The sequence below is a fragment of the Mizuhopecten yessoensis genome, unplaced genomic scaffold (assembly GCF_002113885.1).
Source record: "Mizuhopecten yessoensis strain PY_sf001 unplaced genomic scaffold, ASM211388v2 scaffold11145, whole genome shotgun sequence".
NCBI lineage: Eukaryota > Metazoa > Mollusca > Bivalvia > Pectinida > Pectinidae > Mizuhopecten > Mizuhopecten yessoensis.
In genome coordinates this window covers 844,732-860,686 of record NW_018408902.1, presented here as the reverse complement: position 1 = coordinate 860,686, position 15,955 = coordinate 844,732, and the positions used below count along the sequence as shown (strand labels likewise).

The following is a 15,955-nucleotide window of genomic DNA, read 5'->3' as shown; positions in this document are numbered from 1 at the left end:
AAATTGAATTACTTCCAATGGAAATTAAACAAATGTTGGTCCAAAATGTGATTTCCCTATATAAACTATAGTAAAGTTTACCCCCTCCCCAGGGGAAAACGTGAGACCCCAGGGTCAAGAAATTCACAATTTTGGTAAAGCACCTTAAGACCCTTCCATCTATGAAGAGTATTTGATTCTACCATATCTGGGTCTTGAGAAGAAGATTTTTGAAATTTAAGTAAATTCGACCCTTTTTGGCCCCGCCCCCCCAGGCCCCTGGGGGCTTGGGACTAAACCCGGCAACTATTTTTGTTGACCTTTGTCCATGGAAGGTTCCTGCAAAAGTTCATTGAAATTGGTTCAGTGGTTTTGGAGAAGAAGTCGAAAATGTAAATTGTTTACGGACGCACGACGGACGACGACAGACAAAAGGCGATCGCAATAGGTCACTTGAGACTTTGTCTCAGGTGACCTAAAAACTTCATTAATGTTGACTAAAACTGATATGAAAAAGCAGGTTACCAAGCTTTTTCTTAAGATTTTTTTCTGATAGTGACAGGTTTTGACAGTCACTATCTTGTTCACTGTCAACTTTTGAAGCGATCCAGTACAAGGGCCTTCAGATTGATATCTTTATCAGTATTGATGCCATCTTTGCGCAATTGGGCCAGCTTTTCCTCTAGATGAGCTTTGTCCTTGCCCTGCATCCAATGAAAGTAAATGTCAAGATGTAACAAGGGGAGATAATGTTTATCACGCCTATTGCCTTTAAGACAAGAAAGGGCAGAGTCTGCATACTTGAGCGCCATGTCGATCTTGTCAATTGCATGATAGCAGATGACTAGACTACAAAGCGTACCTATCACATCAGGGTGCCAGTCGCCTTGTAACTTCTCTTGAACTGGCAGACACTTCTCCAGAATGGAAATAGCATCCGAGTAACACCCTCTTTCCATAGCAGCGTAACCATCTCGCAGATCTTCCTCATAAAAAAATGCAACAAATTCAGGTGAGAATCTTACCCTATGTATAGAGAAGAGGTGAGTAAGATACTGCTCAAAGGCACGACTACGGCGAGCGATAGTCTCATTTTTAAAATTACCAATCAACAATTTCCCCGGAAAGGACACCTCCTCCATCAGATCTGGAAAACGTTTTCGGAGACATGTATTCAACTTTTCAAAATCCGAGTATCTTTTCTCGACTGTTCCTGGGACCTTCTGGATCTTATTGTGGCTGCTTACCAGTATGGTGTATTTCTGTGAAATCAAACAAAGATGAGCAAAGAATGAATAGTGTATGTACAAATAATGATATATAATCAGTTGATAGATATTAGGTGTCTCAATTTACTTCCCATCAAACCAAATACTGCTGGCCATAGCAGTCAATGACTAACAATGTAACAAACAAAACTGTTTACACAAGATGAGCAAAAGGAAAACAAAAGCATGGTATTATGCATTTGTTGTACAATTCATTCCAATTTATGTATAGTGTAATAAAAAAAAAAAAATGGATGAGAAATGATATGTGATCTTAAATATGAATCCAATCCCACATACATGAGCATGTCGTAATAATTCAAACATGTAACTTGCAAAGAAGATTTGTCAGCACTTGGTACCCCCTACAGAATCACTCAAACAAGTCTGTCAGCATTAAATGTACCTACCACAAAACTTGAGCGTCCATCTTTGATCTTGTCTGCTGAAACTACATCAAAACTGACCATGCCAGTCCCAGGGAAATCCCCTTCAAACGATACTGATCCAGCAGGACTCGCCAAACCTACAGCAGAATGATTTCATATATCAGAACATTCAAGCTTCAACAATAATTTATTTTTACCTGACCATTTTTTTAGCAATAGGTAAAAACACATTGTCACTGCAACACCATCATACACCTAGACCATGAAAATCGGCCCCAAGTTAACATGTGAATTGTCTATAGCCTTCCAAGGATACTAAATAACAAATAACTTTTTGCAAAAGGGGAAAAAAAAAAAAAAAAATGCATAATGCTCTATAAATGTATATACTGTATGTTATAGGATGGGATGCCTGATTTCAAATATCACAATATTAACAAGAGTATCGCGGGGCGGAACAAAATACGCCTGTCAAATGCCATAAAGTGTTATATACTTTCTTACATTGAAATAAGATCTGCATCATTCTATGAGTGGTTAGCTGATATGCTATAAAAATGTAGGAGAAAATCTTCAGACAAAAGATCAAATACTGAAATGAACAAAAGGCATTAAATTTTCAAAATCGTTGAATCAAAATTCTTTTAAGGGAGACACAACTTCATATCATGATTATAAAGTATACCAAGTTTCAAAGAGATCCGTTGAAAAATGTAGGAGAATGTCAGACAAAAATCAAATACTGAAATGAACAAAGGGCAATAACGTTTGGAAAAAATTGTCAAATCAAAATTCTTTTAGGGGAAACACAACTTCATATCATGATTATAATGTATTCCAAGTTTCAAAGAGATCCGTTGAAAAATGTAGGAGAGGATCTCAGGACAAAAATCAAATACTGAAATGAACAAAGGGCAATAACTTTTGGAAAAAATTGTCGAATCAAAATTCTTTTAAGGGAGACACAACTTCATATCATGATTATAATGTATACGAAGTTTCAATGAGATCCGTTGAAAAATGTAGGAGAAGATCTCCAGACAAAAATCAAATACTGAAATGAACAAAGGGCAATAACGTTTGGAAAAATTGTCAAATCAAAATCCTTTTAAGGGAAACACAACTTCATATCATGATTATAATGTATTCCAAGTTTTAAAGAGATCCGTTGAAAAATGTAGGAGAAGATCTCCAGACAAAAATCAAATACTGAAATGAACAAAGGGCAATAACTTTTGTAAAAAAAATTTGAATCAAAATTCTTTTAAGGGAGACACAACTTCATATCATGATTATAATGTATACCAAGTTTCAAAGAGGTCTGTTGAAAAATGTAGGAGAAGATCTCCAGACAAAAATCAAATACTAAAATGAACAAAGGGCAATAACTTTTGGAAAAAATTGGCGAATCAAAATTCTTTTAAGGGAGACGAAACTTCATATTGTGATTATAATGTATACCAAGTTTCAAAGAGGTCTGTTGAAAAATGTAGGAGAAGATCTCCAGACAAAAATCAAATACTGAAATGAACAAAGGGCAATAACTTTTGGAAAAAATTGGCGAATCAAAATTCTTTTAAGGGAGACGAAACTTCATATTGTGATTATAATGTATACCAAGTTTCAAATAAATCGGTAGAAAAATGTAGGAGGAGATTGCCGGACAAACAAAGTTTACGCCGGACGGACGGACAACAATACTATTGTCTTAGACTTCCCTTATAGAGCATGTGCATGAGAAGAGAAGTCTAGTTTGATCCTTTGATGCACATCTAAAGAGTCTCGCAGTCGCGTAACGGTAAAACTTTTTGGTTTGGAAGTTGTGCGTCGCACCTCTGTAATCTTCAAAGGACAAGTATCAGCCTAGTGATTGGTCAGATTTTTATACCTGACACCAATCAAATAGCTAGCCGTGTGCCTTTAATTTTGCTATGACATATTCCAGGGGTGCAGAGAGCGGAAGTGAGCGTTACCCCTGGATATTGAGGATGCTAGGAACTCGCCTTACATGACACCACGGTGTCGGTCGTTTCACCCTAAATCGTGTTTGGCCTTGGTCATTTTGCACTAAGTTGTTTCGCCCTAAAAATATTTTTAGGTTAAAATGTTAAGTCCTGTTTAGTGTGTACGACTAATACAAATGTAGTCTGAGTTTTTTGAAGTTTTTCCAGGTCTTCCTTTGCTTTTTTTGTAATAATACTCGTTAGAATTGTACGTGTTCGACCAGATCTCCACAAACAATTACCCTACAGATCTCTCTGATGCGAGGACCTTTTCTTCTTCTGGGTTTATCCTAATCTAACTTTCTAGAACTGCTCACACGCTTATTGACTTATACCCTATTTACAACAGGTCTGACCATTTAATAATGCTTAATATTCTGTCTATAACAATGTCCATTCAATAAGAGACCGAACAATAACCTTAGAGTTTTGCTTATTTGAGCACTTTTGATACATTTAATTTCATGTTTATTATCCCTTATTTCTGTTCCTTTAATCATCTCTTGCGTTGTTAATACTGTAATACTACAACTCATACATTCAAATTTTCGATGATACTTTTATAAAATCTTTTATTAGTGCATCATACTGAAATTATTTAGCATTTATTCTCTTATGTACCAATCACAAATGGCTAAACTTTTTCACCCTTTCAGGCTGTAACTCTTAGCAACTTGATGACGTCACAGTTATTCTTTATTGTTCTAGTCACATATGATCTTTATTGTCATTGTACCATAGTTGCAAATATCATGTAACTGCGCTCTGAAGACAGCCTCCCTTTGGCCGAAACATGTCGGCACGTAGGATATAAATCAAACATTATACTTTGTACCGGATTCAGTGGTGTTGTTGCTCATCATTTCTATTTTCATTTTTTTCATAATGTAGAACAATTTCAACTGATATTTATAACTTTAAATATATAATTGTAAGACGAAACAACCTTGGGCGAACTGGGTTTAGGGCGAAAAGACCTGTAGTGGGAATGGGATAAAGGGCGAAACGACAAAGGGTCATTACACTACCACAAAATGTAAGGTGTTGGCGGGCACCCATCCTTCCACTGACCACATGTGAGTTCATCAAAGGGTTATACACAGGGTTATACTGTGACCAGCATCCCTGGAAAAGCTAGCTTGCCAATAAGGTAGTAGTTTTCCCTCATATTCCTGGGCTTTTACATATCTGTAAAAATCAGTCTGGTGTTGAAGCCAGAGGAAACTTAGGCTAGAAAGACAATCTTTTTGGAAACTATTTCTATAAACCATCTTAATTACCAATGTAGATCCACGGAATTGAAATTCCCTCAAACAAGGGACAATCCCTCACAAGTTCGAATAAGAACGCTTATCGAATCACTTTCGAAGTCCGTAATTGAATGAATCTTATATTTTTTATTGTCAAATAAAAGGATTTTTTCATTTAGTACTTAAGAAAAAATCCTACAGAAGCAGCTAGTATAATTAAACTCCATATGGATATAAGATCAGTCTGACAGTCACCTTTTTCAACAGAATTATATGTCCTGAACTATATTGGGGGTTTCAAAATACATAAAAAAAAACATTTGTCTCTATAATATTGAGACCCACTTTTCGCATCCTCATCCTGGTCATCAATCTCTAAAGTGAGGTTTGTGTCAAGAAATGCATCACTTTCATCCAATAATACGAGATCCTGGACATCATCCCGACGAATGCATGCCTTCTCTAAGTTATTTTTCAGATGATCCTTCCTTAGAAGAGAAGCCATGCTTTCAGGGGAAATAAAATACACAGCAGTATGCAAATGTCCACATTGTTTTTGTTTGACAGCAGACAGGAAGTTTATCTGTAAGTTCGCTTGGGGATAACTCCTTTTCTATCGACGATATACTTTCGGAACATCTTTCGTTTTATCTATGCCAAACAGTCCAAAATGAAAGTAATTACGAACGGATTAAAATGGGAGCGGTCAATGTTGCTGAATATGAATCCTCAGTTTTACTAGAGTTGTTCATCTACCTTGTATATTCTATTTGTTACGACTATCCAATTTATAAATTAAGTTTGAATGTATCAATGATATAATTTTCGAAGGACATACACTATTTTCAACCAATAAAATTGCAGTAAATTTCAGTTGTCAATTCAAAATGGCGTCGGAGGGCGACAGGAAGGCGTCCTTCGGAGATGAAAACCAGCTTTCATCAATACTTTCCGAATTAAATGCACAGAGAAACGTGTCAAGGTTTTGTGATGTCATCCTGAAAGTCTGTGGTGATCAAATATTCGCCCATTCCAATGTATTGGCAGCAGCGAGTCCTTATTTCGCGTCCTTTCTCGGACTCGGGCAAGATTTACCACGGGCATTTTCCCAAAAAACTCCTCAGATCATTGAAATACACATTGATGGTAGCGAAGGAGACAGTGGATATGGAGACGCTGTACACAGAGTTGTAGACTATATGTACACTAGTAACATTCAATTAAATTACAACGTTCTTACCCCTGTTTTGGAAATCGCCAAAATCATGCAAATGAGCAAAATATTGGAATTCTGTGATCTTTTCCAGCGAGGCGAAGATGGTGTGAAATCCAAAGAATCCCAAATCAACACAAAGGATGCAAACATTCAGACGAGTGTGACATATCCACATCGTAATCACCATGATCCTATCAGTGCAAATGAAAAAATCGAACAGACACCAAAAGTAGAGGTAAAAAGAAAGAGAGGTAGACCTAGGAAAACACCTCTACCCTCAAAGATTCCGAAAGCTTTAAATCAAGAGAAGGAGGAGTCGATGGAAGAGACAGCAGAAATAAAGGAAATTGATAAAAAAGAACATGATAAGTTGGAGACAGAAGAAGAAGAGTTTAAAGATGATGACCAGCCAGACTTGTTGGCATATGATCTAGATAAATTAGAAGATCCAGCTGAAACGGATGATGACGAACCTGAAAGCACACCAGATGGTCGACCAATACGTAGAGTTCGTGGCAAAAGACCAAAGTACTTTGAAAACTATGTAGACAGTCCAATGGTATGTTACAATGTGACGAAAACAAAATCGGGGAGAGAAATCTATGAATGTCAGGACTGCCCTTACAATTCAGAAGTCATGTATCATTTCAGAAGACACCGCTCTTCCCACATGAATGCAAGTTCTAAATACAAATGTGACAAATGTGACTTCTCCTCTCCACGGCTCAAAGTTCTGACTAATCACCATCGGAATCACTTACACGAGGACAATAAATGTAGTTTTTGCGATTTCCAAGCTGATGACAAGCAAGTTCTGAAAGTACATCTTGAAAAACATTCTGGACAATATCCATATTTTTGCCAATTTTGTGAGACCAAATTCAAAACAAAAACTCAACTAAATATTCATCTTCCAAAGCACTTAGACAGTAAGCCTTTTGTGTGCACAGAATGTAATGCTGGATTTAAATGGAAGCATGCACTGAAAAATCACATGATTACTCACAGCCAAACGAAGGACCATCTTTGTGATATTTGCGGGTTCACCACAGCACACAAGAGCCAGCTGAAAGCACACAGACTGATACACACTGGTAACACATACAAGTGTGAAGTTCCTGGCTGCACATTCCAAGCAACAAAGCGACAAAACTTAAAGTACCACATGCTTACTCATACCCATGAAAAACCTCACCAGTGTGAAATTTGTGGACAAAGTTTCTCTTTGGTGAAAAACATGAAGCGACATATGCTACTTCACACAAATACCCGTCAGTATAAGTGTAAATTATGCATATTTTCCACCACCCGCTATGACAAGCTCAAAGACCACATGTTAAAACAGCACGGAGAAGGAGAAATGCCGAAAAAGAGGTTCAGGTTGTTTGACTATCCAAAAAGTATGGTGCCATCAGAAACCATAAACTTTGAGGAACTTGGAGAAGGTGAAGTGATACCAAACATTGTACATGTGGAAAACACAATGAGTACAGCACAATGTAAGATTGATGAGAATTCCAGTGGTGAGCAACAGATCTTCATTACAAACCCCGCCGGTGAGCCATTCCCGATTACCCTCACAAGGATAGAGGGCATGGAGGGTGTTAACTCTGGCTGTTACCAAACTATCCAACTGGTGGCTCATGTCGAATAAATATATATACAAAATGTTTATAATTATAACTGGTGGCTCATGTCGAATAATTATATATACATACAAAATGTATATATATATAATTATTCGACATGTCAGAGCCACCGTATATAATTATATACATTTTGTGTATATATACATTTGTATAATTATAATTGGTAACTCATGTGGAAAATTATAAGGGGATGGTGGTACATGTTGAATAATTTAAACTGGTGGCTCATGTTGAAAAAAGTATAATGGTGGTTCATGATTCACTTGAATATTTACATAAATATATAGTTATTTAATTACTCATTTTGAATAATTAAAACGGGTGGATCATGTTGAAAAAAGTATAATGGTGGTTCATGATTCACTTTAATAATTACTCATTTTGAATAATGATAACTTCAATGACTAAATGAGTATACCACTACCAGTTTATATAATATTTTGACAGTTTTCAGAAACTCTGAAAATATTAATATACAAATTTCAACTGTAGCTTTACGGTAATTTGTGTGGTTACCAAGTTTTCCAGGAAAATTTGTGTAAAACAATCATTTTTTTTCAAGTTATATTTTTTAATTTGTTAACATACTCTTCATCCAAATGTATGTGTACTTTTAATTCATTAATAACTGAATTTCTTTTTCAAGACCTAGAAGTACTGTTTAGACATAATATTAAAAGCCACAAGGAGAGTACAATGATTTATGTACTACTTGCAGTATATATAGATTGTGGAAGAAAATAGGAATTATTGTAATAATATAGCCCTTGTGTCTATTACTCTACATATTAACTAAGAAATAAAAAATCTCCATTTCATTGTAGTTGAAAAATATTAATTAAGTTAACACTAGTACTGTACTTGGACAGTTATAAATTTAGAATAGTGGATGCTGAAATGACTTCTTGTGTGTGATTTGATTTAAATTTCTGTAACTTTTTTTCCCATTTTGAATAATCTATAATCTTCAATTCATGATACTCTGTATGCATATGTGAACTATTATATATAGTTTGTCACTGACCAATACAGATTTGTATGGGGTCAGTAGCTATATATAGGTATGAATTATGGCTGGTTCCTATATATATTTCTATAGTGGGTAAAGCTACCTGACCTCAAATTTATTGCATAAAATACAGTTGCTTACATATTTACTTATCACTCAGAAAATACATTTTTCTGAACTTTTTGTTATAATATTAATGTCCAATCCATGTCAATCAATTTTGGGGGTTTAATTACCAGTATATGTGTGAATTGAAGTCTGCTATAGAGAGTCATCACAGGGCTTTTTTGGCCAGTCAATGAATGTCATTCAACAATTTCATAGATTGTCCAATTGATTGACAATTTAGTGCACATGTTGTTTGATTAAAGTGTTACTTCGTACACCAGCAGTGTAGGTATAAAAGTGCTTCAACGTTTTAAGTTGGACTGGCCATGGCCTCCTTGTCAAGTTATCATTGAGCAGACATTTTTTTTTTTGCATGTTTAATACATGTACAAGATTTGAAAACAATAATATGGTAAAAATTGACAGTTATTTAAAAAAGCATGTTATGCTGTGATGCCGCAACGAAATCTCCCTACTTAAAATTAAAAAAATAAAACCCACAAAAATCATCCTACTGTGTGTTCTAAAAGTATCTGAAGTAGACATATACAAAGTTTATGTCTATACTAACTGAATTTATTTTCATAATTTATGAATCATCAGTGTCATGATGGGTTGATACTTTTGAACTCTTTCAAAATTATAAATTATTTTTAAATGTGTTAAGGTCTTTCCAAAAGGATTTATGAAGATACTTTTAAACACTTACTTCAAAAAAAATGATAAAAAGTCATTATCGTCATGTTGATTGTCCATAAGTTGTAGAAATTCACTTTTAATTTTATTGTTTGGTTCACCTACATTGGTCCTAATGGCCGGCTTCAGAGTTCTGACTCTCATCAGTTTATGAAGTATATGTTAAATGTGACAAGTACTATTAGGTATTATTTTAAAGTATTCTCTCTCTACACAAGTACAATCAGTAATTATTGTTTTATTTATGTACAAATGTACTCACAATTTATCAATATAATGTTTAACATTAGAAAATTGTCAGTAAATGTTTGATTTGTTGAGTGCTTTGAGCAAAAATATCCTTACTTTATTTTGTTGATGTATATTGCCTTGGAAGTTGTGAAAATCATTAAAATATTATCTTTTTGACCGCCTTGACTGAATATTTTAGCGTGAAAATGTGCAAGAGTTATCTTTCCTATATCATGTACATCATTGGAGTCGATCGTGTACACAGGAAATATGTAAACTTTAACATAATTGTATTCAATATCACAGGTGCTGGTGATGGGCACATATATATATATATATACTGTGTTATATCAGAGACGTATATACTACATACTGGCTTTATACGTCTCTGGTTATATACGTGTACATTTCTTTACGTAATGTAATTTCTTTATGTAATAGTATACACATTTTATGTGTGTCCAGCATCTTCAGGTCATCCTCCGAAAATTGTATGAATTACCTTCAATTCTAGGTATCGTCTAGTCACCAGTTTTCGCGCGTTATGTATTTCCGTGTAGCCATTTTATCAAGCTATATCTCATAAATACGTGACCTGCTGGACACAACACAAGGATATTTTAGACGTTTGGCCATCGTCTGTAAACTGACACAAAAAATACCGGAAATTCGTCCGGAAAACATAAGAATTAATCACCGATTAAAAAAACACGCATAAATATGCAGTTTTGCTTAATGCACTTTTTATCTTGCTCAAAATGAGCCCATACCTGAAAAACGGTGATATATTTCATTCATGAACTGGTCTTTTTTGTAGTCAGACAAACGTACGAAAATGTCGTATGCAAATGAGGTCACATCTCCTCGCCGATTTTTTTCCATTTCCGAAGAGCCAAGGGGACATTCTTATATAGATAAACAAGAGTTTTCAATGAAACGTAAACCTTGTAATGCAATGAAGTTTCAATTTTCACCAATTTTAAACAGAACAAAATGAGAAATAACTTACCATCAACCAAAACCGATATAAAACTGCAGAAAAAAATAATAACAGATTATATATTATAACTAAATATAACAAATAAATTAAAAAAAATTACATGAATTCGTTCAATTTGGCATCTTGAAAAATCTATTAAAAATGTGAAATTTTAAAAAAGTTGTTTCGATAATTAATTTGACGATCAAAGATGGGTGTTTTTTTTTATTCCAAACGAAGCTTTTGTTCTTGCAGGTCACTGTAAGGAATTTCTTTTTAGTGTATTCGAGTTATCTTTCTTTGAACACTAAATCAAAGAAGACACACGGAAACATATGACGGAAACATATGACGGCTACTTCCGACGGGAGAAATTTGTTAAAAATTGTTTGTTCTGATTTTTTTTTAAATACAGTTTTATGTTGCTAGTTTTTCGGTTCCTTTAGTAGATTGTATACATGTTTATGACAGTGATCCGTAATTTCAACAGTTTTCTGCAGATATGAGTTGCTTCTTGCGCGGAAACCGGTAACCTGAGGTTACGTTATGCACTGTTCCGGGCTTGTAGAAAACTGAGAAAAAAATGCTTCAATGTAATTAATGTTTAGGTCTCCGCTCGTGACTGTAGCTTAGCCGAACTAATTAGGCGGACAACTTGAAACTGAGGTATCGGGGTGAAGCCGCGGATGGACATTGGTGGGTCTTTGGGTGAAATGTAAAGGTTCAACGTTTCATTATCATATGAATAACATTATACCTGGAAAATGTCAATCTGCGTTCTCTTATGTTATAGGAGTACAGAACCTGTAGAAGATAGAGATCATAGATAAATAAGCATTGCGATGTTCCGCCGATTGACTCATTGAGCATACCCTACCGGATGTATATATATTAAAAGTTCAATTAAACATAACCACGTTGCTAAACCGATAAAAGTTGTTTTTTTTATGTTTGACAAGACCATAGGTACAATTGAGTTTGTTATAACCTACAGTAACAAATCCTTATGTCCCTGTGGATAAGACCATCACCGTCTATGCTTTCATATGTCTGACAAGCCTTTGTAAATATTTACGGGCGGTGGAGCGCGGTAACATACAACTACACACAATCATATCTATAGAATCAAATGTGGTCTAATATAAAACTTACACGTTTATAAAAACAACTTTGTAAACAAACTCGTGAGAAGAGCATCATCAATCATGCGAGTTTAAATTTGTTTGTGAATTATCAAAACAGATTGCATCCAAGTTGAGTCACTGACATGAGTTATGTCCCTTGGAAGGACGTCACTGTTTCGTTGTATAACTTTGACATTGTAGAAAGGAGCACGACAATGACAAAATGCGCGTGGGATTCCGACTCTCAATTTTTCAGTTAAAAGTATTTTACAGTTGAAACATTCTCGAGAAAAAAGGAATTATAATCAGACACAATAATACACATATAAAAAATTAAGCGTGTGTAGAGATTTTGAACTTCCGCGGTTTGTAAACAAAAATGATATAAAAGACTTTCGATCGGATCACTCTCATTTGACATTTATAACGGGAACAAATTAATTATAACGACAACGACATGCCCAATTATATACTGTAATAATCATTATGTTAAAATAGCGGCGATAATCCTGATTATAAATAACGGCGATAATCCTGATAATAAATAGCGGCAATAATCCTGATCATAAATAACGGCGATAATCCTGATCATAAATAACGGCGATAATCCTGATCATAAATAGCGGCGATAATCCTGATCATAAATAACGGCGACATTACGTGTTGTAACCACAACGTTTATCACACGTAACGACGTCGTTTCTTTCTAACACATAACGGCGACTTTCCTGATTTCTGTTTATAAGTAATGGCAATATTTCTGATTAGAGACCTACATAACGGCAATATTTCTGATTATAGGCTTACAAAACAACAATTAACATTCTTTATCATACATAACGGTAATATTTCTGATCATAGGCCTACAAAACGGCAATTAAGATTCTTTATCATACATAACGGTAATATTTCTGATCATAGGCCTACAAAATGGCAATTAAGATTCTTTATCATACGTAACGGTAATATTTTTGATTATAGGCCTACAAAACGGCAATTAAGATTCTTTATCATACATAACGGTAATATTTTTGATTATAAGCCTACAAACGGCAATTAAGATTCTTTATCATACATAACGGTAATATTTCTGATTATAGTCCTACAAAACGGCAATTAAGATTCTTTATCATACATGACGTTAATATTTCTTATTATAGGCCTACAAAACGGCAATTAACATTCTTGATCATACATAACGGTAATATTACTGATTATAGGCTTACAAAACGGCAATTAAGATTCTTTATCATACATGACGTTAATATTTCTGATTATACGCCTACAAAACGGCAATTAACATTCTTCATCATACATAACGGGAATATTACTGATTATAGGCTTACAAAACGGCAATTAAGATTCTTTATCATACATGACGTTAATATTTCTTATTATAGGCCTACAAAACGGCAATTAACATTCTTGATCATACATAACGGTAATATTTTTGATTATAAGCCTACAAACGGCAATTAAGATTCTTTATCATACATGACGTTAATATTTCTTATTATAGGCCTACAAAACGGCAATTAACATTCTTGATCATACATAACGGTAATATTACTGATTACAGGCTTACAAAACGGCAATTAAGATTCTTTATCATACATAACATTAATATTTCTGATTATAGGACTACAAAACGGCAATTAAGATTCTTTATCATACATAACATTAATATTTCTGATTATAGGACTACAAAACGGCAATTAAGATTCTTTATCATACATAACATTAATATTTCTGATTATAGGACTACAAAACGGCAATTAAGATTCTTTATCATACATAACGTTAATATCGCTGATTATAGGCCTACATAACGTCAATTAAGATTCTTTATCATACATAACATTAATATTTCTGATTATAGGCCTACAAAAAGGCAATTAAGATTCTTTATCATACATAACGTTAATATCGATGATTATAGGCCTACATATAGGCAATTAAGATTCTTTATCATACATAACATTAATATTTCTGATTATAGGCCTACAAAACGGCAATTAAGATTCTTTATCATACATGACGTTAATATTTCTGATTATAGGCCTACAAAACGGCAATTAACATTCTTCATCATACATAACGGTAATATTACTGATTATAGGCTTACAAAACGGCAATTAAGATTCTTTATCATACATGACGTTAATATTTCTTATTATAGGCCTACAAAACGGCAATTAACATTCTTCATCATACATAACGGGAATATTACTGATTATAGGCTTACAAAACGGCAATTAACATTCTTCATCATACATAACGGGAATATTACTGATTATAGGCTTACAAAACGGCAATTAACATTCTTCATCATACATAACGGTAATATTTCTGTTTATAGGCCTACAAAACAACAATAAAGATTCTTTATGGCCTACAAAACGGCAATTAAGATTCTTCATCATACATAACGGTAATATTTCTGATTATAGGCCTACAAAACAACAATAAAGATTCTTTATCATACATAACGTTAATATTGCTGATTAGACATAACGACAATGATTGCGTTAATGATTGCTACTTTGAAAAAATGGTATTGATTCCATTATGTCTTCAGAATGACGTTAAAATATATTCCTTTTCCTGTGGCATTTTATTATTTTATCATATGAATAAAACTGATGCCTCTAAACAAGTTGTAAGTAAAACCATTGTACAAGTTAAGGATATACTATGTTTGGCGAGGCTGGCATTTTGTTTCTAAATTTGAAGAATTTGAATTATATATATTTATATTTACGTCTAAAATGATGACGTTTGTGGCTCGAAAAACAAATGAAATAAAGCTCTGTGACACTATACCTATCGTGTACAGTAAGTCTGTCGCCAAAGAAGGGTAAGGTGCCACGGCAGTCTCCCCCCCCCCCCCCCCCCCCCCCCCCTTTCCATCCCTCTAAAGCTAAAGCCGCCCACCACTGAACAGCATGACTACATTGAGAATCGAACCCACGACCTTCTGCCTAAGGTATTTTACTGAAAAATTCAATAGGATTGGGCAATAATTCAAGTTAATAGAAGCCTTTCCGCCTACACAAAACAGACTCTGTCGACTGAATTCCTCGTCCGAGATAGTACCACGATCCTCTAGTATTAATGTTTTATGTACAGTAGATACAGTACCTGCTAGACTGTCAACTTTTACCACTTACGGTGTTAAAGTGTCCAATTTAATGGACAATTTCGTATGTATTGTACATTCTACACAGTCTCTCAACCCTACATTAGTTTTACAAAATAGAATTTACTTAAAGTTGTCTGTTGCTGTGTGTGTGTGTATGTACGCATAAGTGTAAAGTGAGGGGGTGAGGAGGGGGCTAGGGTGATGGGACTGAGAAAGGGACAGTAAAGAATGTGATGGTTATAAAGCAGAGCTTACCTGTGTGTGGAACATCGTGTACATATATATAGGTAATTATTTAAATGACGGTAGAAGACAGTTTTGGGTCAGCGAGTCTCCGCTTGATAAGTACATATATATTCTAGTATGGGGTTATGTTACCTGTAATATCAGGTGTAGACTCCCACTATACGTACAATATGCAGTGATAACAGCCCAATATTGACGCTTTCCTTGTGTACTGTGCGGTATGGTAAATACCTGCAGTATTACATGTCCAAGATCAGTATGATACACTTGGATTTACTTGTCGAATCATTGATTTGATGGAGACAGTTTTGCCGGATGTAAGTTGACATACACAGGTGTGTATAGTGTGACACTTACCTGGGGATGTACGACACAGACAGGACCAATGAGAGACAGACTGGTCCGGGGAGGGGGTGAAATTTTCTGTGAGGAAGGGATACATCATGACATCCTCCCGGAGTGGCCTATTGGGAGGAGAACGCACCCTAAGGGGTCTATCCCTTGGATTTGCCAATATGGTCCTAGGATATTTCCGGAAAAAAGAGGTAATGTATTTAACACTAGACACACCTGTTCAGGTAACCATTAACACACCTGTCCAGGTAATCATCGAAATGTACATTAACACACATCATGGAAAGGTAAAAGCTATAATATTAGAGGGGG

At 34.8% G+C, this 15,955-nt stretch overlaps 3 protein-coding genes across 3 annotated transcripts in view; 2 read left to right on the top strand and 1 right to left on the bottom strand.

The window, feature by feature from the left end:
• Positions 1-389: 389 nt before the first annotated feature.
• Positions 390-5,494, bottom strand: LOC110466846 (sorting nexin-20-like). Its single transcript, XM_021523631.1, has 3 exons — positions 5,235-5,494; positions 1,658-1,773; positions 390-1,241 (listed from the first exon to the last, which is right to left on the bottom strand). The coding sequence occupies exons 1-3, from the start codon at positions 5,392-5,394 to the stop codon at positions 570-572; spliced, it is 948 nt and encodes a 315-aa protein (XP_021379306.1). The 5' UTR covers positions 5,395-5,494; the 3' UTR covers positions 390-569.
• An 82-nt stretch (positions 5,495-5,576) lies between these two features.
• On the top strand, positions 5,577-7,822 carry LOC110466845 (zinc finger protein-like). Its single transcript, XM_021523630.1, has one exon. It carries the CDS (start codon positions 5,777-5,779, stop codon positions 7,757-7,759), a length of 1,983 nt encoding a protein of 660 aa, XP_021379305.1. The 5' UTR covers positions 5,577-5,776; the 3' UTR covers positions 7,760-7,822.
• Positions 7,823-15,415: 7,593 nt separating this feature from the next.
• The window catches only part of LOC110466848 (puratrophin-1-like), a 107,870-nt gene continuing 107,330 nt past the window's right edge, over positions 15,416-15,955 (top strand). Inside the window, exon 1 of the mRNA XM_021523636.1 lies at positions 15,416-15,834. Coding sequence (XP_021379311.1) covers positions 15,733-15,834 — 102 coding nt within the window. The 5' untranslated portion in view covers positions 15,416-15,732. The remainder of the gene's footprint in view (positions 15,835-15,955) is intronic.